General features: G+C 45.5%; 2 protein-coding genes and 4 non-coding genes across 8 annotated transcripts; 4 read left to right on the plus strand and 2 right to left on the minus strand.

Moving 5' to 3' along the window:
- Positions 1 to 1,660: 1,660 nt before the first annotated feature.
- On the plus strand, positions 1,661 to 1,732 carry TRNAW-CCA (transfer RNA tryptophan (anticodon CCA)). The gene has a single exon. It is a non-coding gene; the product is annotated as a tRNA-Trp (tRNA).
- Positions 1,733 to 2,117: 385 nt separating this feature from the next.
- On the minus strand, positions 2,118 to 2,190 carry TRNAR-ACG (transfer RNA arginine (anticodon ACG)). Its single transcript has one exon. It is a non-coding gene; the product is annotated as a tRNA-Arg (tRNA).
- Positions 2,191 to 3,125: 935 nt separating this feature from the next.
- TRNAW-CCA (transfer RNA tryptophan (anticodon CCA)) lies at positions 3,126 to 3,197 on the minus strand. Its single transcript has one exon. It is a non-coding gene; the product is annotated as a tRNA-Trp (tRNA).
- Positions 3,198 to 3,461: 264 nt separating this feature from the next.
- TRNAW-CCA (transfer RNA tryptophan (anticodon CCA)) lies at positions 3,462 to 3,533 on the plus strand. Its single transcript has one exon. It is a non-coding gene; the product is annotated as a tRNA-Trp (tRNA).
- Positions 3,534 to 14,821: 11,288 nt separating this feature from the next.
- On the plus strand, positions 14,822 to 17,536 carry LOC116235660 (gallinacin-10). 2 transcript variants are annotated; one of them, XM_031603935.2, is made up of 3 exons: positions 14,822 to 14,978; positions 15,239 to 15,371; positions 17,303 to 17,536. In XM_031603935.2, exons 1-3 carry the CDS (start codon positions 14,921 to 14,923, stop codon positions 17,316 to 17,318), a joined length of 207 nt encoding a protein of 68 aa, XP_031459795.2. In that variant the 5' UTR covers positions 14,822 to 14,920; the 3' UTR covers positions 17,319 to 17,536. The 2 variants fall into 2 exon arrangements, with proteins under 2 accessions (XP_031459795.2, XP_031459796.1); XM_031603936.2 differs by lacking the exon at positions 17,303 to 17,536 and having other exon boundaries at positions 15,239 to 15,375.
- A 4,852-nt stretch (positions 17,537 to 22,388) lies between these two features.
- LOC149919264 (gallinacin-9) lies at positions 22,389 to 24,963 on the plus strand. Of its 2 annotated transcripts, XM_090136736.1 has the most exons (3): positions 22,390 to 22,545; positions 23,842 to 23,971; positions 24,733 to 24,963. In XM_090136736.1, the coding sequence occupies exons 1-3, from the start codon at positions 22,488 to 22,490 to the stop codon at positions 24,746 to 24,748; spliced, it is 204 nt and encodes a 67-aa protein (XP_089992862.1). In that variant the 5' UTR covers positions 22,390 to 22,487; the 3' UTR covers positions 24,749 to 24,963. The 2 variants fall into 2 exon arrangements, with proteins under 2 accessions (XP_089992863.1, XP_089992862.1); XM_090136737.1 differs by lacking the exon at positions 24,733 to 24,963 and having other exon boundaries at positions 22,389 to 22,545; positions 23,842 to 23,975.
- The last annotated feature ends 436 nt before the right edge of the window (positions 24,964 to 25,399 follow it).

Raw genomic sequence — 25,399 nt, forward strand, 5'->3', positions numbered from 1 at the left:
TAAGGGATTTTTAAGGGGTTTTGAGTGGGAAACTGGATATTCTTGTGATAAGAAGAACTGAAGTCGGTTCTCTGTCATATCAATATCACACCCACATCAATGTATTCTATTTAAAAATGAAGACGGTAAGCTCAAGTATCCAAAAATACCTCCTGCATCTCTTCAAGACGTGTTATGCCCCGAGTGTTGTGTCAGGAGTCTAACACACGAATACAGCCCCGTGTGGAGGAATTTGCAGCATGGCCTAGGGATGGCTGATCCTTCACTCAGCACAGCTACCTTCTGCAGCTTGCGAGCCCAGGAGCTGGCTCCTGGCTCCCTCTGGTGGGAATGGCTCGGTGGGAAAGGCTGGCAAAGCCTCTTTTCTCCATCTTCAGCATTGCTAATTTAAGAGGAGGCGTGTGATGACTTTTAACAGGTCTGGAGAGCAGGGAAGATGTTTGGTTTCTGACACTGAGCCCTAGGGAGTGAGCTCCCTGCATTCAGGATAAGTATATAAATGTAATGCGAACTTTTTTGTAACTTTATATAACTTTATCTAACATGAAATTGTAGGAAATCTGGTAACTATGGTGACAGTGGGAGCTCTGCTGCCTAGTGCACAGGTAGGCACCTTCCTCCTAGGAAAATTCCTAAAGCAGATCCCAGCCCAGCAGTGCCTCACGCTCATCAGTGGTGTCTTCTATAGTCAGAGAACAGTTACAGGATGATGGCACTATTATTTGACACTAAGCCAAACGAGAGCAATGAGAAATGATGTGGGGTGAGATGGAAGTGCAACGAAGCAAAGGTGGGATCAGCAGGAAACATCACTCTTTGTAAGAAAGAGGGAATGGGAATGGGAAGGATGAAGGTGATGCTATCCAGATAGCATTCATGAGAGAGATGTAGCACCAGCTATATTTGAGACAATTGCTCAGTGAATTTCTGATAAAGATGTTCTCCTTGGCGGAATGCATGACAAGGAAAGGAAATAAGCCAGAGCCAGGGCAAAGCCCAAGTCTAGAAGCCCACCACTTCAAGAGAAACCCCAGGGCAGCCTGAACCCCATATCTCTCACTACAGTCAGGTTTGGGCAGGATTACACCAAATCAGGAAAAAAACAGCCTTAAGGACTCCTGACCCACAGTCAGGATGGGTTGCACTGCCCATTGCACCATTGGCCACAGCCTCCTTCCAGCCTAGAGCCTACATGGCCCCCAGCATGTGCTTCCTCCAGCATGGGCATGGTGCTGGAAGGAAGAAGGAAGAAGGAACCTTTCTGACACCTGGTAGGTGTACCAGCCCCACTGTAGCCTGTTGTGGAACAGATGAGCAAGGTAAGATGCTGTAACACCAGCTCACCTGCTGGCATTCAGCAGGCAAAGGAAATGGTAGCACAAAGAACAGAAAACCACAGACTCAGCCCACACCACAGCTCCCAGAAGATTTGCATGGAGAGATGCATCTCACGGGTGTATCAGAGTCCTCCCTTTGATTACCATGCAAACTTCTTCTGGCAATTTGGACTTCACAAGAGAGCACAAGATCAATCAGAGACACAGGGGCAGAAGCACCTTTCTGCAGGGATGCGTGGGCACTCTACCAGTGGTGACCTTGGATCAGACATGTGCACCACCATGACCACAGGCCGTGCCAGGCATGTGCAGCCCACCACCCTGACCTCGTGGCGCAAGGGCAGCGCGTCTGACTCCAGATCAGAAGGTTATGTGTTCAAATCACATCGGGGTCAAACGTGGGGCAAAACCCTACTCAGCTCTTTTGCTTCTGCTTTTCTGATGGTCTGCCTGCATTTGGGGGGCGTTTTGACAAACCTACAGCTGGGGAACCTGGACTTACTTGGGGCAATTCTTGCATGAGAGTGTAACAAGGGGCAGGTACACATTCAGAGGTCAATGTTAATAATATCGCTATTAGACATCTTCACTAAATTACTCAGTAATAGGATGGGGTGAAACCTGACTCCACAAATGACACCAGTGGGGTCAAACACCATTCAGAGTGACCTGGAGTTCAGCAAAAGAAAATGTAACATCCTTCAGCTGGGATGGGATAATCCCATGCTTTAAGACCTTTATGGAGGGAGCAAGTAGGAGCCCTGAGAAGATTAAAAGTGTCGAGCCAGGCAGGAGTCGAACCTGCAATCTCCTGATCCGTAGTCAGGCGCGTTATCCATTGCGCCACTGGCCCTGGCCCCCTGTTAGCCCTGGGGGCTTCCATCACTGCGTGGCATTGGGGGGGATGTAGGTAAGGAAGACTGATGATCCCAGTTGTGCTTGTCCAGACCACATTGTCAGGAAACAAGGACTTTTTTTCTGTCTATACAAGCATCTGGGCTACTGCTGGATCACGGGGATGTGTTCACATCTAGCGTGATCCCATGACTGCACTAGAAGCTGAAGTTTTGTTTTCATCTCCCTCTATTCTGTTGACTGAAGGTACAGTGTTCAAGTTGAGGGCGAGGTCAAACCTCTCTATTAGTGGTCAAGGTGTGGTCATTTGTCATGGTGATCTGGGCTCCAGCTCTGCTCCCATTGGGGTGCCCAGATGTGTGATGAGCACAGGCCATTGTCCTTTGTGCCACTGGCTCCTGCCCCTCACCAACCAGTACAAGAAGCCAGTGGGCTTCTTGTATGCTTCATTCTATAGAACATCCTCTGTGCCCATCACACAGACCTTCAGCAACATCCAAAGCAATACCAAAGGGTGAGGAACATCAACTTATGACCACTGACCACAGCCCACCACCAGCCATCCAGCCACTTTGCCAGCTGCCTTGTGATTGAGCTGCATCGATTGTTCTGGGAGATCCTGTGGCGGTCAGCTAAAAGCCATGGTAAACTATGGTCCTTTGTCTCCTCTTGACTGCTAAGGAAGTAATCTCTCAAAGAAACCAGGGAGCGATGTGCCCTTGATGAGCCCACGGTGACCCTTTGCAGCCATTTTCATGCCCTTGCTGCATGTGGACGCCAGTGGCTCTGGGGAGCATTTTGCAAGAATTGCCCCAGGTAGGTCCAGGTTCCCCAGCTGTAGGTGTGTAAAGATTTGTCAAAACACCCCCAAATGCAGGCAGACCGTCAGAAAAGCAGAGGCAGGAGAGAGAATGCGTAGTTTTGCCCCACGTTTGACCCCGATGTGATTTGAACACATAACCTTCTGATCTGGAGTCAGACGCGCTGCCCTTGCGCCACGAGGTCGGGGTGATGGGCTGCACGTGTCTGTTGTGGTTCATGGTCATGGTGGTGCACATGTCCGATCCAAGGTGTTCACCCCTGTGGGGTGCAATCCTGCCTGAATTAAAGCCATGGGAGGTGGGGGATACAGGGACACCACTTGGAGAGAAGGGGCCAAGTCACTGTAGCACGGTGCTCAGACAGAATGGTGGAGGCACAGGGCAGGAAGGAGCTGAGATGCAAACGGATCTGCATGGGCCTGGGATGAAAAGAGCATCCTTCATCCCTGACCTCGTGGCGCAATGGTAGCGCGTCTGACTCCAGATCAGAAGGCTGTGTGTTCAAATCACACCGGGGTCAGCATGTCCCCATCTCTGGGGTGGTGTGATGGGATGGCTGGCCCAAGGGCAGCTCTTTTGCTCTCCTGCTCCAGATCCCACAGCTTCACCAAACGGCAGCAAATGTGCCCTGGCAGAGAGGCCTTGTCTTCTGGACCAGTTTTGTAAAGTGTTAAGATACCTTTCATCTTCCCTCATTCCATATTTGGAAGGGAAGCAGTGGTCATCTCAGCCTGGTGTCATGTCTGGGCGATTTTCTTCCCGTCCCTGATACCCACAAGGACAAGTGTAGCTGATTCCAGACAAGGACATTTACAAAAATTCCATCTTGCAGTCTCCTGATCCTCAGCAAGGCATGTTATACACCACAGCGCTGGTGCTTTCTGGCTTGGCACCAATGGGAATCTGTCCTGTTGTTGTAATTTGTACTTTCTCCTCATCTTTTCACTGTGCACTTTAAGAAAAGTCTCAGTCCATTTACATACTTTCCTGTTAGGCAGAAATGTTTGCATTAAGATCAATTTATCTTCTTTCTGCCAAACAAACCCAACTGTCTCTGCTTCTCCTTTCTGTCAAGTGCCTGAGTTCCTCGCCACTTTGGTGGCTCTCTCTGGACTTGCTCCATTATATCAGTGTCATTCTGTGGATTCTGTGGAAATGTTCAGCTGTGAGGAACTGGAAGCCAGCTATAAGAACTAGACATCAGGATATTTAAGACTCAACTCGCTCTCTTTCTGGTGCCCCATGCATTTCTTGATGAGATGGGCAGAGTGAATGGAGTGCTGGAAAAAAAAAGAGGCCTGAAGCTGTGAGAAGACATAGTCATAGTTATAATTCATTTAAGGCAGTGGAACTCTTTTAAGGGTTCTTTAAAGGTGAACTTTTAAAGACAAATAGAGGGAACATAATAAAGAGACAAAGGAGCACTGAGATTGGCAGCAAAAGGGTAGAGAGGAACTGAAAATAGTAATTTCTCCAGCTGTTTTCACACCAGGGTTACAATCTCCCATTGCAGGCACAGAATGCTATGCCTGTGCTAGGGCCAGACATTGAACAAAAAGCAAAGCCCCACAGTTCTGCATCCAACACAGGGATCCCACAAATAGGCTGATGCCCAGCTAACTCTCAGGCAAAAGATGCTGAACCCCTAAGCCCCATCTTTTTCCTTTTTTTTTTTTTTTTTGCTGAGCATGACTTTATATATTAAGGAATATCTCATTGGTTATTTCAGGCCGTCTGCCTGGTTGTGTCCCTTCCCAACCCCTTGTGAGCCCAACCCATTCTTGGAGGGGGCAGACTGAGAAACAGAGAAGGTTTTGATGCTGTTCAAACACTGTTCTGTATCCTGAGGGTGGAGACAGAAGGAAAAACAGACAAACCTTAGACCAGGGCACAGCTGGGCATCACAGCTCTCGAGAGCCCTGGGTGCTGCATTAAGCCTCACATTGCCTGGGAGTCACATCCACAGGCAGAGGCGAGGGGGATCTGATGAACCTAGGATGACAGTGTGCCAAAAACCTGGAGTGTGCACCTTCCTATGGCTCACATTCTCACATTGATGGAGCCTAACCCTAACGGCCCCTCCTCACTGTCCCAAAAGCTATCTTTACTCACCAGTGAGTTGCATGAGCAGATTTCTTTGGTGGCCATCCTCCAGATGTCGCTGCCTCATTGTGCGATGTCCTCGGCTCTTCCAAGAGGAAATCAGCAAGGGAAACATGGAAAGGCAGATGAGATGGCACCGAACTGCGGATGCTCTGAATGCAGACCTGCCATTAGAAAAGCCAAACATTGCACCAGCTGGGATGAATTTTTAAGACTTTTCGATGCCTTTTTTGTAAAACAAAAGCAAGCATAAAAGTGATCCAAACCACAATGTAGGCAGGAGCTGTTTGGTTTTGTGTGTTAATCAAGGGAACAGTTAACCAGGCAGTAGAACTTTGTATCTCCCATGCAAGAGAAGGAGTTATAGGTTGCTTGGTGACAAAATTCCTTCACAGTATGAAGGCTCTTTGATTTTTTTCCAACTACAACTCTCCACTTTGCATAAACGAGGAAATCTTTGAGGCAATATCATATGGGAAAGCATGAGGCAGAAAAGCATTCCGCAGTTCTATAAAATTGTAAGATCTTGTAACAAATCCCGTTTCAGATAAGTATTTCCCATTCAAGTCTCAGAAAATCATGATCAGTCCTGCTGTCCTACTATAAAAAGCCATTTATCTGAATGCTGACACACAACTGGCTTGACCAGAGGTGTACTTGAAGCCTGTGAATAGAAGTCCAACTTTTCAGATTTGGGAGCCCTTCTGCCAGTGTTAGGCTGGGCTCAGTTGTGCATATCCTGTCCCTGGTGAAAATGATATCACAGAATTTTGAAATACATCAGATAACAAGGCTTTTTCTGCCTGTACAAGCATCTGGGTTACTCTTCAAGCTCACTTCAAGCATGATCCCATGACTGCCCTGGAAATGGAAGTTTTGATTTCATTCCCCTCCATTCTGTTGTACAGTGTTCAAGTTGAGGGCAAGGCCAGACCTCCCTGTCAGTGGTCAAGGTGTGATCATTTTTGTACTCCAGGACATTTTTATGGATCAAGATCCTCCTATTTGTGAAGGGAGGGTAACTCAGAAGGAACAGTGTCAGTAATAAGATCTAAAGCCTCTTCTTTCCCCGGGGTCTGAACAGTGTTATTGATGAAGAGGGATGGAGGAGTCTATTGAGATCCCAGTGTACATTTTGCTGATAGAAAGTGGATGATATTTATCCTTCTCTGCAGTCTGGAGGCAAAGAGACTTCCAGATATCTTTCTAGAAGACATCTATCCAGATATCTTCACTGATATCTTTAAAATCTGATCATAAACCAGGTATGATATGAGATGGATTATCAAGGAATCCAGAATAGAAAAGCACTTCTTTGGAATGATTTCAGGACACAATAACAATAAATAGGACTCAAAGCAATTTCTTCTATGTCTCCATTGCAGTTCTCAAACCTGAAAATGCACACACACACACATACACCCACACCTGCATCTTTCTCTCAGCATTTTTTTAAGAGTCGAGACAGTCTCACTTCTTTATTCCACTGATCCCACCAAATGCTCACATCTTTTGTGACACCAGACTTACGACCTGCATTCAGAATGATTTTTAATTCCTCTCAGCAATTATACATGTCTTTACCAAGGAATATGCTAGTGAGTGAAAGTCTTCTTGGAAACTGGAGGGATGTCGGCATAAATTCCAAGAAGATCTAGATGAAGTCCAAAAAGCCCCTCAGTGTGCAGACCCCAGTGTTGGTAGTAAGATGTGACTAAGAGTAAATTTTTGAAATGAATAAATGTCCAAACGGGAAGGGTACAAGTCACAGGCTATTCGTTTGCAGGCAACTGTTCTTCTAACAGCATTCCACGATCTGCCACAGTTGGTTGAGTTTTCAAAGCCTCAGAAGTGTGTCAGAAGCTTCTTAGCCCTTATGCTTGCAGTAAAAGAGACATGATGTGAATTTCTGCCTAGAATGCAAGTGGCAGGACTGAACAGGAGCGCGTGGCCCTGATCAGGACAACATGCCCCTTCTCACGAGGCTAAGAGTGTGATCATACCAAGCATACAGCATACTAGAAGGTCAGATAGCATGTTTATGACCGTCTCAAACCAAGTAAGTGTGTGGGAAGCAGCAAGTAGTTACACAATTACCCAGCAAGGCAAGTTCAGCAACCGCTGCATCGTGTGTAATGCCCTAAGAAGATTCAGCAGATTCCTGACTGCTCCCCCCTCCTCTGTCTGCTTCTCTCTGTGTCTCTGTTTGCCTTCCAGGTGCTGACCTCTCACTAAGGAAGGCAGGTTTGCACACTGATGTTACCAGGACACTCCTTATGGATGCCCAATCTCGTGGCCACGTTGTTCTCAGCACACCCTTTTCAAAAGCTTTATGCTACAGAATGATCACATAGTTATTGTTGGAAGGGCTTCTTCAAGGCCATCTGTCCCACTGCCTGCACTGAACAGGGACACCCACAGCTCCATCAGTGCTCACAGCCCATGCAGCCTGACCTTGGCTGTCTGCAGGGATGGGGCACCCACCTCATCTCTGGGCAACCTGTGCCAGTGCCTCACCGCCCTTATCATAGAAATAGAAGGAAGATGAGCAACTGATTCTCAGTGCGAAGATTCATGCAAATTTTCTCTTTTTTCTTTTTGATATGACTATTTACCTTGTGCTTTGTCAGCTGTGTAAGAAGGAGAGCTGCCTGACAAATGCCAGTTTCCTCCCCTCTTTCCTTTCTTTGTTCCTCAGAAGGAAAATTTAGCTGCTGCAGCTTTGTTCCACCATGCTGTAAAATGCTGCTGGAAAGATGGTGTTGAACTCTTAATGAATGAAGGTGAAGGGTCTCAGGATGGCTGCCCAGTGTTTGTGAGCAGGACCAATGAGGGGAGGGCAAAGAGGGAGGGTCTTCTCCTGTGAGAAGATGCGTGGAGAATCTCTCTAGCACAGAATCACATTCATGATGGCAAGTCAGACAGCGTGGGGGGCAGAGTTACAGGATCACGATGTTGTGTTCTCAGCTTGTATCTTTAACAAGGGCAAAATGTTGGTCCAAATCAACTAACAACGCCCCCAAACTGCCCTTGGACACAGCTGGGGATTGGCACAGACCAATTCCCTGTACACGGTTTTCATACAGTCACACTATTCTGGAAACTGAAAACAGAATGGACATGGCCAGTTACGCCAGCTGCCCTAGGAATGGTCCTTGTGTTTAGTTGTATGCTCAACACAACTTTAGAAACCTCTATCCAACCCACTGTTGGACTGTCTCCACTGTCACCCAACACCAGACTCCATCAGTAAGCCCTGCCAAGGCTTACCAAAATGTCTCTGTTCATCATGTATGAGAATGACAATATATCTATGCAGTGTTAGGAAAGGAGGAATAGCTGTAAACTAAAAGAAGGTAGATTTACATTAGACATAAGGAGGAAATCCATCACGCTGAGGGAGATGAGACACTGGCACTGCCTCCCAGTGAGCTGTGGGTGCCCCATTGATGGCAGTGCCCAAGCCCATGGATGGGGCTGTGGGCAGCCTGGGCTGTGGGATGTTGGGGCTGGGGCTCTTTAAGGTAGATCCAGCCCAAACTGTTCTAGGATTCTCTCATTCTGTGCATCCTTCTGCCCCAGCCCAGTGAAGAATTAGGCGTAAAACAAAACCTAGATCATAAGGCAAAGGGGACATGTTGACAATCAACTCCAGGTGATCCGGTTAGGCAGCTGAGAATTCTGCCTTGTAGGTAATGGCCGAAGAGAGGCGATCCATGGGACTTGCCTGGGGAGAGGTAACGATTCTTTTGCAGGTATTTTTTTTTTCTCTGTATTTCCACAGTTCTTTACCAAGGCCAAACATTTACACACGCTCTTTGTACCAACGCCCACAAAGCTATACACAATGCACCTCTGAAGGACCGAGGTGAGGGTGAAGGGCAGCTGAAACCATGCTTTACACCCCCAGCAGAGACGTGGGCGTGCAAACTGCACAGGGGACTCCTGAGAAATGCAGCCCTGCCTGCTGCAAGCAAATCCTGGCCTTTCCAAAGGTCATTGCCTGCTGGGTTCTAGGCTCATTACCCAGCAGGAATGCTGTCTGAGGCGGGGGTTGAGAGGTGCTGCTGTTATAGGCTTGGTTTCTCAGCAAAGTCATGCACAGGGGAGCAGGAGCTATTAGCAGTGGGTGACTCTGCAGGGACCTTTATGCTGAAGGCTAGAAGTGACCCTCTTAGGTGCTGTGATGACAGGGATGAGTGCCTTCAAATGGCCTTGAGTGTTTGGTCAACTTCAGCAGATGAAAATCAAGGAGGTATTAAAGTGGATAGAGAGAGTAGATATCAAGGAGTTTTTTAGGGTCCTGTCTCTCTCTGACCCCTAAGAAACATCATAGTTCTATACTGAGGCCCTCTGAACACACAAATTAAAAGTTCCAGCAAGAAAGTGACCTGAAACTAGCTGCAGAGACAGAGAGCCCTGAGCACCTGATTGAGCTGGAGATATCCCTACTCATTGCAGGGGTGTTGGGCTAAAGTCCCTTCCAACTCAAAATATTCCATTCCATTCCATTCCATTCCATTCCATTCCATTCCATTCCATTCCATTCCATTCCATTCCATTCCACTCCATTCCATTCCACTCTACTCTACTGTATTCTATTCTATTCTATTCTATTCTATTCTATTCTATTCTATTCTATTCTATTCTATTCTATTCTATTCTATTCTATTCTATTCTATTCTATTCTACTCTATTCCACTCCACTCCACTCTATTCCATTCCACTCCACTCCATTCCATTCCATTCCACTCCACTCCATTCCATTCCATTCCATTCCATTCCATTCCATTCCATTCTAAATCTCAGAGTCAGTGCTCACTGTTGGTCTCTGGACCACAGCCATCACCACGTGTTAATCTCTACACTTTAAGGACACTTAGAGGCGTAACACGAGCAGCAGCAGCAGTGGTAAAAGCCCTCTCAGCTTTGCTTGGCCTCCAGTTTTGTACAAGAATACCTTATCTCAAGATAGTAACTAAGAAGCAAGCATTGTGGTGATGAAGACACAAGGGCAGAGATGCTGATCCCCAGCCAGGTGCTGCTCCTTCCCTTCCTTTCCTCCGATGTAGCCCATAGGGTGTTAGAATGCACCCAGCCCCTGCACACGTTTCATAAGGCACTGGTTTGTTCATTGGAAATTGATTATCTTCTTGATTACAGCATGGGTTACACAACCAGGTTTTGCCTGTGACATTGACCTCAGGAGACGTAATCTGGTCTCCTGAATATGAAGTAATCAGCTCCTTACTCAAAGGGAGTCCTTCGTGTGGCCTGTTTTCTTTGCTCCTTGAAGTACTGTACTTCAAAGCATCTTTTCGAATTCCATGGGCATCCTGCATCTTTCAGGTCAGCAATAATCTTGCTGTTAGTGTTATCCCTCACAGTTTGCCATCTGCCCAACTGGGAAGCAGAGACAGTTGATTTCCAGCATGGATTGTAGAAGCCATGAATGCCTGCAATATGATTAGTTGCACATACAGGCTGGAAAATTGCATTTCCATACTAGTAAGCAGTGCCTTTCTCTAGGTCCTGAGATCTGATAGCGTGGTGCAACCATACCCATATCATGCAACCATCTCTGCTTCCTGAACAAGGTTACCACACCAGACTGCCTGCTGGAATGCTTTCTAGCCTGGATTTAGCATTGAAACTGCCCAGGAATTTTTGGCAGAGTGCTAGCAGAGGTCAAAATTGCCAAGGCCATTCCAAAAATTTGTTATGGATGATCAAACTCCAGGGCTCCTGTCCTGACACTATTTAATCTGTTAGAGCAGACACAGAGAGGTTGGTTGAATCACTGTCCAGACTTCGCTGGCTGTATCAGCTACACCTCAGCAAGTAATAATGAGATTTTGGACATGGCAAACACAGCAGACTTGCCTGTTATCCATGCCAACCATCACGTGTATGTAGGTGAAGGTCAATGCCACACTGACCTGTCTGATGTATGTGACCCCATAGAATCACAGAATCATTTGTGTTGGAAGGTTGGAAGGGACCTTTAAAGATAATCTAGTCCAATTCCCTGCAATGAATAGGGACACCTACAATGTGCTATTTGTGTTATTTCCTACAATAGCATCTGCACAGAAGACTCAACATCTCCAGGAGATGCAGCACTCCAGAAACGGTGATATATGAGAGATCAGGAAACTCGTCAGACAAGTGAAGTCTGTGGGGAGGCCTCATTGTGGCCTTCCAATTCTTAAAGGGGTGTTATAAACAGGAGAGAAATCAACTTTTTACATGGATTGGTAGGACAAGTTGAAATGGCTTCAAACTATAAAAGAGAAGATTCAGATTGGGTGTCAGAGGGAAAGTTTTCCCTGAGATGGCAGTGATGCCCTGGCACTGCTGCCCAGAGCTGTGGGTGCCCCATCCCTGGAGGTGCCCAAGGCCATGGATGGGCCCTGGGCAACCTGAGCTGGAAGGGAACCAACCTGTGGCAGGGGTTGGGACTGGGTGAGCTTTAAGGTCCCTTCCAACCCAAGTCATCCTATGATTCTATGATTCTAGGATAAGACTGGAGAGGAATTTGCCTTCTCTCCATAACAGTCAGCAGCTCCTGCCTCACACTCTTCCTCATGAACATTGATTGTCATTCCTTCTAACTCCATCTCTTCATCTCGCACAGGGTTTAGGAGGACATTACATTGGCTGTGTAGTTTTTTAGCACCCGTGTGCACAGGTTTATTTAACTGACTCACTGTATGGATTGCAACACGATGACAAATGCAATGGAGATAAAAGCAACCAAGGGTAGCCAAGCTGCCAATAGGTAATAATTGACCAGGTTGCCAGACTCCAGCAATATGGTGTCCTTGAACTCGGTGCTTTTCAGTGGTGGCTTTTCAGTCTCCTCTTCTGCCTCCATCAGACTTGTGTGCCTTTTTGAGGATGCTAAGAATTTGCTCATCCATTGGCATTCTCTCATTTAGAAAAACCTATATGCTTTTGTTAAAATTACCCTACGTGTACTTGGTTATAAGAGGAATGTAAGATTTCAGTCCACGTTCATTGATTAGCTAAATCTTGGAAGCTTAAGACAACTGAAGAACAAAGTATTGTCAGATTTTACTTTCTTACTCTGCTTTTGGCCACTGAAAGGCGAAGCACCACAAATATAAATCACTCTGTGTGTATTGCAAGGATTTGTGCCATAATTAAGAATGTAAGGAGACTCCTTGTAGGCATAAACGTGGTGTTACTGATATGTAAGTATATGCTCTTCTAAATAATCATGTGCCTATGTTGCTTTAAATGCATGTTCCTAGTTAAAAGGGCAAAATCAAGATTTACTGTGCCCAAATACACGTACAGCTATATCAATAAACACTCCTCAAGGCAGAATGGTTCTCAGACCCTACGAACAGCTCATCCCCAAATTTCATTAGTCGTTAGCTTTTAAGCTGTGCTTGAGAGAACTCACTATTGGTGGATGGTTGGACGGGATCATCCTGTAGGTCTTTTCCAACCTTGGTGATTCTATGATTCTATGAATACTTTCAAGGAATTCTTTCTGTCGTATCCACACTGCAGCATTCCTAAATAAGATTTTCAGTGAAACTCCTTAAAACCTATTTGCTTAGCTCCATTCTCTTGGGGTAGGCACCTACAGCTCCGGGAGCTCCCAGATCATGTCTGGAAGTCAACATTCAGCAGAGGTTGCAGCAGAACTCCTTCCTGGCCCTGGCAGCCATAGGAGCAGCTCCATGCACACACCGGTGTGTTCCAGCCCATGGTCAGTGCAATGCCAATGGTTCAGCTCTCGGGACATTCTGTACAAATTTGGCCTGGTTTGAAGCAACCAGCTTGCACCTGTCTTTGTTTTTGTTAGCAGTCAAAGTCATGGAATTTTCCTATTGCTCTGAATGACTTTTTAAGGCTGTACGCATGCTAGTAGGGCTTAAAACATTGCTTGCATACTGGAGCGCTGCTCTCCCCCTCTGAGAATTGTTTGTGTCAAGATCTGTGAATGCTGTGGAAATTTGGACCACTGACATATTATCTATTTGATAGTCGATATAGGTTAATTTTGCATGTGGGGACCAGCACAGCCCTAAAAGTGAGCAGAGCCTGTTTAAATAGTGATAGGATAGATAGTGAGAGGGAATGGCCTCAAGTTGCACCAGGGGAGATTCAGGTTGGACGTTAGGAAATACTGCTTTTCCAAAAGAGTGATCAGCCACTGGGATGGGCTGCACAGGGAGGTGATGGAGTCACCGACCCTGGAGGTGTTCAAGGAGAGTTTAGATGTTGTGTTGAGGGACATGGTTTAGTGAGAACCATTGGTGACAGGTGGATGGTTGGACTGGATGATCTTATAGGTCTTTTCCAATCTTGGTGATTGTACTGTTCTATGATTCTATAAATGCTGCATGTGGTAGCAGAGAGTCCTCACCAGTGGATAATTTCTAAGGCAGTGGGATGAAAAAGAACATTCTGAAGTGCTGAGCAGTCCCTGGTGATTAGATTTTATGGATGAAAGAGTAAAAACAGTGTTTACCTTATTGTTATTCACCACATTAGCAGGTAACTCACCTGGCTGCTACCTTCTTACTGCCTAAACTTGCTAGTTAGCACGTAGATTAAACATAAGCATCAGTCATGTTTTCATCTTGCAAAGAATTCTTAGAACAAAAATAGCATCAACTCCCACTGAAATCTAATAAATGAAGTAACAAGGAAGCAAACCACTGAACCGGAATGCAAGAAGCAGGAACTGGACAAACATCTGTGCTTTGAGCTGCGTCAAGGGAGGGTCAGGTGGGGGTGAGGGAAAGGTTCTGCCCCAGAGGGCAGTGGGCATGGAGCAGCTCCCAGGGCAGTGAGCACAGCCCCGAGCTGCTGGAGCTCAGGGATACCACACTCAGATGTAGGGTTTGGGCTGGGGGATGCTGTGTGAGGACAGGGGTTGGGTTCAGTGATCCCTGTGCGTTCCTTCCAACTTGGAGCATTCTGTAATTCTATGACACTCAGCATTTCAGAAGTGAGTGGCAAGCCTGCATGTCACACACAGGAAAGACATCTTTGCCAGGGCTAATGTTAATCACTGAAACGACCTCCAATCTTAACGATTCTATGATTCCATGATCCCTCCCTTATTATCCATAAATCTCTTATGGGTTCGTACCATTCTCCAAACCTTTTGGGGCAATAGGAGGGGAAATAAAAGTAGATATCAAAAGCTGGTAAAAATGCAAAGCGTTCAAGGTGGGATATGAGTGAGAATTACAGGAGAGAGAGACCTTTGTGTCAGCCCTCTGCACTGGGTGAGGTTAGTCTGGAACTTGCATAAAAAGTGGCAGAGCAAAACTGCATCAAGACTGAAATGTTTCACATTGCTTTCCCTCAGTAAGAGGGATGGGGAGACAAATGCTACAGGAATCAGCAAGCAATAGGTCCAGGGACAATGCTGGGACTGGGCTCCAACAGCTGGCCACCAAGCCCTCTGCATGTTCCATGCCTGTGCCCATGCTGGAAACAAATCTACAAAAGCCAGAGGTTTGGGGCTTGGCTAATAGCCCCATTATACAACCGGCCGTCACGGTCAGTGGAAATTCACTGTTGCAGATTGCAACATTTTCACCAGATCTTTCACTGCAACTTGTGATCGGGGGATAACCAGTTGCTTGACAAAAGGTTGGGTGCAGTTACTTATTGACAGAGCGCTCAGCCGTCAAACTTTCACAATCCCACAACCCCTATAAATGCCAGGCGCCTTCCCTTGCCTCTTCCTCAAACAAACATCATCCTCCTTCAGTCTTTGAGGATTTGGGACACACAGTCCACAACTGAGCCATGAAGGTCCTCTGCCTGCTCTTCGCTGTTCTCCTCTTCCTCTTCCAGGCTGCTCCAGGTGAGATACCTCATCAATCCTGCCACTGAAAGGAGATGCAAGCACAAGTGCGTGCCTAGGAGGAAAAAAAGGCTGTGGCCAAATGATAGGCAATCTGTGATGCTGGTGCTATGCATCATCTGTTCTCAGGCAGAATCTAAAAAATCAACAGCATATGATTTATTGCATATCCATCCTTTATTGCGCATTTATCCTTTACTGTGTATTTATCCTTTACTGTTTAAAACTAAAAAGACTTTAACACCTTCCTTTCCCCACAGGCTCAGCAGATCCACTTTACCCTGACACCGTAGCATGCAGGAACCAGGGGAATTTCTGCCGTGTAGGGTCATGCCCCCCCACCTTCACCATCTCTGGACCGTGCCATGGGGGGCTGTTAAACTGCTGTGCCAAGTAAGTGCTGCAGGGTGGAAGGGAGAGCATTTTCTTTCTGCCATTTGCCCGCTGCTCCTTTGTGCAGGATGCACACATTTTGATGGGGGGTCTTGCAGAGCAGCAATACGTGAGGAATATGTGTGGAGGGGGAACATAAATATGTTGTATAGGATCAAAGAAACATCATGGTTGGCAAAGACCTCCAAGACCATCCAGTCCAACTGTCCACCTACCACCAATACTTCCCCACTAAACATGGGTCTCTTTGTGCAATATCTAAACACTTATTGAACATCCTCAGGGATGGTGACCCCACCCTGAGGGTGGGCATCCTGTGCCACTACATCACCACTCCTTCTGAGGAGACATATTTCCTAATATCCAACCTGACCCTCCCCTGGAGCAATTTGAGGCCGTTCCCTCTTGTCCTGTTGGTAGTTATGCTGGAGAAGTGGTCATGTTTAAAGAGGTAATTAATTCTGATGGAAGCTATGTACAAAAGTAGAAGTTCAGAAGTTCAAGAGTGCCAGCATTTCCCAGAATTCAGCATTTTCTTCCTGAATTTGATTTTAGATGGGGAAAAAAAAAATCAAAGAAACTTATTACAAAAATATCTGGCAGTATTTTTACCTGTTAGAGGGAAAAATGTGTCATCCATTCCTCTATACTTTTCCTTTTCCAAAAGACCTAGGTTTCAATAAGGAAAGCATCACTTCTTCCTCCCACAGCCTTGCATCTCTTAGGTGTGAATTTGTGATTGAATGAAGGCAATTGCATTTGTATTGCACTTTTCACCTTGGAGACCAACTTCTAATAATGCCTGCAGCTCCCCTAGTAGCAAGACTTTTTCTTTCCATAAGGATTTAAACACACATTTGAGGAGTGCACTTCAACTTAGGATCAAAGATACTTCTCAGGCATCTCAGTCTGACATCTCAAGCTGTCAGATTGTGGTTTCAAGAAACTCAAGCCACACCAATATTAGGATACGTTCACTGTCATGGTATCAATGATTTTAAGGAAGCACCCACTTAGGAATTCAGGAAAATGAACAGTACAGAAGCAATCTACTATTAAATGATTTTGCAAAGGAATAACTCAATCTCTCTGTCTTCCTAAAATATCATTCACTTTAGGACTCACGTTCTATAGTTGGTAAATAGAGATGATGAGAAAAGAGCAGATGGCAGATTTTCAGCATTGAATGTCTCTAAGAACTTCTGTTAGCTCTGATCCCAGGAGAACTGGGGCTGAAGAGTGAACAAGGCCTCTTGAGGGTTTTTTTCAGGAATAATTTTCTGCAGAAATACTCCTGAGTAGAATGTCCCATGCATGATATCAGTGGATGCTAATGCTCAGGATTAAATTTTTTCTTATTGAGATGCTTGTTTTCAGCTGGCTTGACTCACTACAGCAGAAGCTGACACCAATAAGGTATTGATATCTTCTTTTTCCAACTGAGAATTCAATCTATTTGGAAAGAAACTGGACACATAGGATTTGATTCAATAAACAAAACTGTGGTGTTTCGTGGCATTTGAGGTGCCTTGGACTATCTAAACCACACTGATAAGTCTGGCTGATATGACCTATGGGAAAACAATGCTGGAGGCCAAGCAGATACCTACTCCAGGGCTCTTCAAATGGCACTGAACTTGTGTGTTGAAATCATGAAACAAAATCCCTGGTCTTTATTTTGAAGAGAGCTGAATCAGTAACTTACTAGCGGAGGTAACAGATCTGGTTTGCCAGTGAGGACAGTTCATGTAGGCTGGTTGTGTGCAGACCTACACAGCCAGCACCCATAGGGACCCTTCTTTGTAGGCACCTACGTGAAGGAACTCAACATATATGTTTATTCTTAATGGTAATTAGCAGCAACTGAGTCTTTCAGAGGCTGAGCTTCATCCCACTTCAGAAAAGTAATGAGGTTCTTTGTATCCCTACAGGATTCCGGCACAGTAAGGAAAGGCTTCCACTGGGTCAGTGCCCTTGTACCAGCAACATTTCCACTGCCTTGAGGAGCTGATTTTGATGGATTCCTCCTCTGTGTAAACCCCCAGCAAATGAGCCTTCAAAGAAGCTTCCAGAGGGCACGTCCTGTTAGCACACTGCTTCTGGAGATCCTGGTTTTCCTTGCTGAAGTCACTCCCTTTTTTTTGCTTTTAATTAATACACAAGCCACTTTGGCATCTTGGCCACCTATTCCAGCCTACCTCACGGGATGTTTGGATGCTCAGTCACTTTGGGTTCATGCAGATCTTGGAGCATATGAAGCAATACATATGTTATTATTTTATTCACACACCCAAATAAATGTCTTAAACCAAAAATTATGGTCTCTTATCGTTGCTAATCATCAGATCTGCATTCAGTAACATTCGTAAAAGAATATTAAATGTTATGTCTTCTAAGAAGAGGAATATGAAAAAAAAATCAAACTGTTCCTAGTAGATATAGTGAGAATGGCTTCTCTGTGTTTCGGAGAAGAGGTAGAAACAGATATAGCCAAGAAATCTATAGTGCTAAAATGCAAAACCAGGATGTTTTACAGCATATCCTCCTATAATTACAGCCTCACAATTAACTTCTTTTCTCCTGTCACAACTGGTCATGGAAGCAAGAGGTCTGGTTTTGGAGTCAATTTCTTACATCTATCATCTTGAAAGGCTGTTAGGGCAACACGAGGCTGATTTCAACCAGATGCATTAGAAACAAACCAGGAATTTCCACATGGCAGAGGAGCCCATTTTTAGGTAATTTAAATGATTCCCATATCTCTGAATGTGGATTTATATCCAGCCAAAGAAAATATTCCTTCTCCACAACTGGAGCTTTTTATCTGTCAGTGTATCTACCTTTCTGTCTGTCTTTATGTCTATCCTTTTATCTATTCTATTTCTCCTATGAAGAAGGGTTGAGGGAACTGGGCTTGTTGAGCTTAGAGAAGAGAAGGCTCCAGGGAGACCTCATTGTGGCCTTCAGTACTTGAAGGGAGCGGATAAACAGGAGGGGGAACGGCTGTTTGTGAGGGTGGATAGTGATAGGACAAGGGGGAATGTTCTTAAACTGAGACAGGGGAGGTTTAGGCTAGATATCAGGGGGGAGTTTTTCCCCCAGAGGGTGGTGAGGCACTGGAACAGGTTGCCCAAGGAGGCTGTGGATGCCCCATCCCTGCAGGCATTCAAGGCCAGGCTGGATGTGGCTCTGGGCAGCCTGGTCTGCTGGTTGGTGACCTGCACATAGCAGGGGGTTGGAACTGGATGAGCACTGTGCTCCTTTTCAACCCAGGCCATTCTATGATTCTTCAATTCTATCCATCCATCAATCTATATTAGTTTTTGAGGGAAGGTAGAAGGATTTAAACAATCTGAGAAGAATCTCAATCAGAAACAGAAAGGAAATGCAGAAATAATTACAGTTCAAATTAACAGAGTCGGTGTGGCATTTCATTTCCTTCCTGTGGTCTTAGTTTCTTCATCAAACTCTCCCATTTTGCTAGTCTGAAGAGCACAACACATTCAACTTTTACCAATCCAGTTCACTGGGCGCAGACCCAGAGGATGAAGAGGAGAATGACCAATCTTCAGATGACCCATTTTTTTCACAGAATAGATGGATCTCGACTTGCAGATAAAACGTCACAAAGAAATTATAGTGTCCTTAAATGCCTTAAAACCCACTAATAGTTTAATTTAACTCCATTCTTGACATGCTAGAGGTGACGTAAGCTGTTGGAGTACCTCTTGCTATACTTCTTGAAATGTGGTGACCTGCAGGAGTGCTCTTTGTTTATAAAGACTCAACTACATCTACACCAGTGACTAAGAAGTGCAGGAGCAGTTTTCAGGTGAAGTGGAAGACTGCTGACAAAACCTCTCCTCTTACAAAGTCAGATGGTTGCATTTGTGGTGCACAGCAGAACTGTTTCTAGTGTATGCAAACCCCTGAGCCATGACTTTTTCAGGAAATGCCTGGTTGTCCCATTCCTAAGCTTCAGTGAAGACCCTGCTAGCATCTAATCATCAGCCATACATCTCACTCTCAGCACTTGGTCCCATTCTACTACTGCAGGCAAAGCTCATCTCTTTTCCACCCCTCACGTTCCCCCTACAAGAAATCTTTGTTATTAAGTCTGGATGAACTCAGATTTCCCTCTTCTCCCAGTGAAGCACACCTGAAGTGATTAAAGCCATAAAGTTCTCCAAGTGGGGTGGTCCCTTCTTGTTTCTAGATGCTACATCTCACATCCATTAAGGGCTTTTGTTTTGACCAGAAGCCACCTGCATCACTTTGCTGGCTTGAATCTCTCATTCACTGATTACTGAGTGTTCCCCTCAAGATGTCCCTCAACCCATGTCTATTGAGAATGTCCCTGGTAAGAAACTTTTTTTTTTCCTCTCCTGGAGATCTGCAGGAAAGCAACTGGATCCAACCTGTTTGATAGTGCATCTCGATGATGATTCAAATCAGATAATACAAACTACAGGGAAAAAAGAGACCTCACAACTGATGCACACCTTTGAAAGCTAATGCAGGACATCAGAAAACCTCTTTCTCAACTACCTGAAGGATGGACCAGTTTTCAAAATAGTGATTGTGCTATGGACTTTCCAATAACTTGCTGCTCAGTGACTTCCCCCCCTCGTAGCTCACTGTTATGGTAGGAAGCCAGATTGGAGGCTGTCCTACGGCTGACCTTGCACAATCACAGGCACTTGGGCTGTAGAACTCCCTCTGAAACCTAGTTTCATGCATGAGAAGCCCCTATCAAGTGCTCCATCAAGGGTAACGAACATCCTGCGCTTCCTGCCCACTGTTACGGTCGCTGCGTATTCAGCTATCTGAGCCTCTCACTGGTTTTCCTTCTGGTGCTTGGCGACCCTGGTAGTTGAAACTCGGTGATCACTGTGCTCCTTTTCAACCCATTTCCTTTTCTATGATTCTATGAATTCACTCTTTCTGGCTGATGGATCTGCCATTCTTCACAAGAGCAGGACCCATGCAAACTCCTCCTCCTGCTCCTTTGCTCTCAGGTCAAATGCATACCTCAAGGTAGACAGCTCCCCATCAGTAACCACCCTGCTGCTTTCTCTGTGTGCTGGGGACTGTTTGCCAGCATCTCCTTTTGGTTCTCAATGAGAAGGGAGAAGCAAGGCACATTGCCTAGGCTCCCTTTTCTCAACCCCAGGCCACCTTTGTGGGTGCTATTATTGCCTGGACTGTGTTTATCATTCAGTGGAAGGAGACTGCAGAGGGAAATGAGGAAGATGGAGCCATTTCCCCTTTCCTTCCCTCTTGTGACAGTGTTTGGGTCCAAAGAGCACTGAATAGCATGTAGTACCATGTGCTGATATCAGCAGGGTTTGCTCAGCAGCCTCACTCCCCAAAACAAACATCCCTGGGACAGGCAGGGAAAGGTTATGTAAGAAGGGTACAAGTGCATCTTCCTTCTCCATTAAGTCCTGCTATTCTTGCAAACTTGATAGCAAGCAGCTTCACGCTTGATGCCTTGCTTTCTGCTGATCTGGAATTCAGTTTTCTCTTCGTGTTCCCCAGGAGTTGAACACAATGATCCTTATTGATCCCTTTCAACTCAGGCTATTCTATAAGGACTTCAACTCAGGAACATATCTGATCAATGCAAAACTCTCAGCCCAGGAGGTGAAAAGGGAAGGAAACATACATGCATACCCTACATACATCCGGATGTAGTGCCTATCACATATCACAATAAGATACGAGGCTCACTGCCCTTCCCTTGGAGCTCATGAGGTCATGGCTCCTACAGTCCTATACATGGTCCTACCTGTACCCTAGCATTACATAGCTCTCCAACTTGCTGAGCATGGACAAAAAGAAATTTGTCTTCTTTGCCACCTGCCTCCTCTTGCCCATACCCAACCTCCTCATTCGCTTTCCACTGTAAAGAATATTTTTGCATGTTTCTGAAATCCTAGGCCTGACATAGCCGTGAAAAGAACATGGTGTGCTTTTTCACAAACTGTAACAAGCACCCAATTTGTTTCAACTGCTTTACCAGACATGGATCACCATACTCTCTGCACACAAGCATAGCTGACTTCCTGCTATTTATTTTTGCACAGAAGCAGTAAAAAATTAAGCACCCTCATGACTTGATTTCATTAATGATTCTTGGCTTCCAGTGTTTGCAAAAAGAAATGCCAATAAAACATGTACAGTTTTCACATGCCTCAAGAGTGGCATTTCTCAATGATAAGCACAAGTATTAAGGCTGTAGCCATCAGAGCGAGGTAGAGGGACTCAGTGCAGGCAGGAGCCTTGAGGCACACAATATCACCATTTTCAAGATAGCTTAGTTGGTTGCCAAAAGGGAACTGGGATGCAGTCTCCCACAACAGAGTGGCACAGGGCATAGAGGTGTTCCTTCTGGTTCTTTCTGTCTAATGACTTCATCTTCCTGGTGTGGTAAAACGTCATGGCTGAGGTCTCAAATAAAGGATGCAGGTAGCAATTGAGCTTTGAACCGTGCCAGAACATCTGGGAGAAATTGCACCAAGTTGCAGATATCATGGACAGGGATGAGGGGATGTCCACAGTCCTTTCACTTCTGACTCCTACACATGCAGCCCCACAATTCCAACTCAAGAGAGGACCAAAGCCCTGACCCACTCCTCCATCCAAGTAGAAGGATCTGTTGCATCCTTGTTTCATGCAGTCTTGGTAGGTTAGCAGTACCCCATGGCTGGGAAGGGGACAGTCTGTGACAACATCATGTCCAAGAGCCACAAGGCATCAGCAAACCCGCATGGTTTACAGTATTGTGAATCACAGGAACCCACCTCCCTCCTGCTCCAATCCTGTGTCCTCTCCGGGTGCAGCCCATCAGCTGAGCACAGGGTGTCATTTGGTCCTTGTTCAGGTCAGGCATCTTCAAATGTGTTGGGTTGCAACATCTTCATACATCACCAATCTCTACAGTCACAGGGCAGTGAACTCTCACCACTCCTCCTCCCCTGAAGTGTCTGCACTGTCCAGACCCACAGCCTTTATAAGTGCAGGGACCAGCCATCTTCTGCCTCATACATCAGCTTCTGAACACCTTCAGGTATTTTCACAGCTGCAAAGGCTATTCCACAGCAGAAGACAATCATGAGAATCCTTTTCTTCCTTGTTGCTATTCTCTTCTTCCTCTTCCAGGCTGCTCCAGGTAAGATGGAAAATAGGTGAGATGGAGACTAAAAGGGTACATGTGCAGAGAAGTCCTAGCCTCTATGCTCTTGGACTCTTGTCATACTTAGACTCCCTTTCCTTATTCATAACCATAGTCTTTAACCTTCTGAGTCAAGGTCCTTGACTTGCCTGTGGTCTCATGCTAGCCCTGAGCATCTTGCATCGAGTTATGTGATTGGAAGGGTGGAAAGAAGATTCTCTCCCTGTGTATTTAGGCAGCTCTGCGGGGTGATGCTTAAGACACCATCTTGCAATATGCGAGCTTTCTCTTCTCACATTTATACTCACACCTCCCAAGTGTGTATTCTAGATCAAGCAGACCTGTATTTTTCAAATAATACAGTTGTGACTGTGGGGCTTTGCCTCAACTCTCTGTTTTCACAGTGCATTTAATGGGTTTGATATGCTTAATTCCAGGCTGTTCTAAGTGCTTCAGAGAAGTTTAAGCTTTCTCCATTGCTGCTTTGATTTGCAGTAGACTTACATTTGTACTTCCTTTCCTAGCTCAGCAAGTGCCTGTCTACTCAGTGAAGGGATGTAGAGCCACTAAGCCCAACAGCAGGCACTTGTAGGAGATTCACTTAAATAATGTGCCAAGAATGCAATTTGAATTTCAGGCTGGACGTCTCAGTTGGAATGAGTAATGTTTAACCTGTAAGCCCTCTGACCCAAACCTGGGGGTAGCATTTCACATGGGATAAGCCTAGCAGTTGTCCTGGTGATGATGGAGTTGCAGTTTGACATCACCTGAGCGTTTGGCTTCAGCTCTGAACATATCAGTCATGGTTAAATCAGCATAGTGGCTACCTAAAACCATATACAGCACCAGTGACAACAGTCACTGACCTTATTACATAGTATATACAAAGCTATATAAAAAGTTCTAGTGGGACGTGTTATATTCCCTGGGTTTGGCTGTGGTGTCATGATTTCTATGCCGTGTTAGCTTTACTGCATTATATTTGGTAACAGTGTACACAGCTTCCCTGTGAGCACGCAGAAAGCTATTCAAATCAGAAGATAATGAATGATAATTTATATCTGCTGAAACTTGGGCTGGAAGCCTGAAAAAGTCCAGTTAAGACATTTTAATTTGGATACCATCACCTTTTCTGGGCGGTGTGAGATTAATTTTAAAGATACCCCAATCACAAACCTGCATGCCAAGCACGATGTCAGGATATCACATAGCATGCCTTGTAATCTCATGCTGCATCTCTCCTTATGCTCTGGTGTGGTAAATGAACGTCAGTTTCCCTTTGATATCTTGCAGCTTACAGCCAAGAAGCTGCTGACACCTTAGCATGCCGGCAGAGCCATGGCTCCTGCTCTTTTATTGCATGCCCTGCTCCTTCGGTTGACATTGGAACCTGCCGTGATGGGAAGCTGAAATGCTGCAAATGGTAAGGGAGTTTCTCCTGAGAAACCCAGGGGTATCAGCATAGCATAACTAGAATCAAGTCAGAACTCATACCTGGAATGCAGTTCCCCACCTGGGCTGTTCTGTTAGGTGCAGAGTGCCAAATATCAGAGCAAAGTGCTGTAGGAGATCTTCCACTCTCTGGAAGTAAAACGTGTTTTCATCAGCACCATGAGAAAACCTCTTTATCTATAGGAGACATATCATGTGGAGCAATGCTGTAGTATGCCGTGGTCCAATTATGCAGCTAATGACATGAGCTGTAGCATACCTACCCTTTTTTGGACATTGTAAATTAGTTGTTCTTGTTTTGCTTATTTATTTATCTTTAATTATTTGCATTCATATTTAATTGAAGTGGGTTTCTGTGAAACACTATGCTGAAGCATAAAAAAAAAAAAAAAAAGAATAATGTGAAGCCTTGCCAAAGCCCTGGCACAAGGAGCAGAGAGCAATAGTGGCTCCTCTTGGGGGATCTCCCACAGCCCCTTGCCTTGGTGCTGGGCTCCCTGCTCTGGGCAGCCCTGCTGGGGTTGGGGGGACCAAAGGGACTCAGAAGTGCATCCAATCTCAACCATTCTGTGATTCAGTGATATAGATCAGAGGTCCAGATCACAAGGATCTCCAGTAGCCTTCAACCTCATGTGTTACCAGGTGTCTACACCAGCCTGAGATGGGAACGTATCATTTGCTTGTCTGGATAGAGAAAGGCTGAATAGGTCACCACCTGATTTCTCTTTGCAGGAGACCCAGCTCTTAAATCTGAGACCTCACTGACCAAGCAGATAAGAGCCCTGGGAATCTGAGACGTCTCCTGCCTTACGACACCACAGGATCTTTGAACTTTGATGCAAACCCAAGGAGCCTTTCCCAATGGAGTGAAGAGTCCTGGGAGCACGAGAAGATCTGAGGAGGAATTCTCGATAGAGATTTGCAGCTTCATTTCTAATAAAAACAATTCCAAGTGAAACCACATTGCTGACATTTGCTGGTGTATGTCAGGGTGGTTTTGTTGTTATTACTGTCTACAAAAATCAACTTGTAAATGAAGTTTATTTAACTAAATTAATTTACATGCATGTATCATTGTGTCCTATTAAATCATCCTTAAAGTGTGTGGGTTGCAGCAATCTGTGTGGAAATACACATGTTAGTACACCAAAAACCACCAACAGTCCAGAGCACTATGCTGGGTCTGTTCTTCTGTCCTCTGCCACCCCAACATGAAGTGCTGGGAATGTCAACACAGAGAAACCCAATATGGCAGAAGGACAAGGTCTTGAAACCACCTCACTGAATCTATGTGATTCTGGTCCTGCTGCCTGCATTTTGTCTAGATCAGCAGGGGGTGTTACTTCCCTGAATGCTAAATAGTGAACTATTAGTCACAGCACTGTGCTGTCTGGATGCA

The sequence above is a fragment of the Phasianus colchicus genome, chromosome 2 (genome assembly GCF_987193195.1).
Source record: "Phasianus colchicus chromosome 2, bPhaCol1.hap1.1, whole genome shotgun sequence".
NCBI classification, from domain to species: Eukaryota; Metazoa; Chordata; class Aves; order Galliformes; family Phasianidae; genus Phasianus; species Phasianus colchicus.

Coding starts and splice junctions, on each gene's coding strand:
- LOC149919264 (XM_090136736.1), top strand. CDS start 22,488: ATGAGAATCCTTTTCTTCCTTGTTGCTATTCTCTTCTTCCTCTTCCAG. Junction 22,546..23,841: donor CCTCTTCCAGGCTGCTCCAG/GTAAGATGGAAA, acceptor GATATCTTGCAG/CTTACAGCCAAGAAGCTGCT.
- LOC116235660 (XM_031603935.2), top strand. CDS start 14,921: ATGAAGGTCCTCTGCCTGCTCTTCGCTGTTCTCCTCTTCCTCTTCCAG. Junction 14,979..15,238: donor CCTCTTCCAGGCTGCTCCAG/GTGAGATACCTC, acceptor CTTTCCCCACAG/GCTCAGCAGATCCACTTTAC.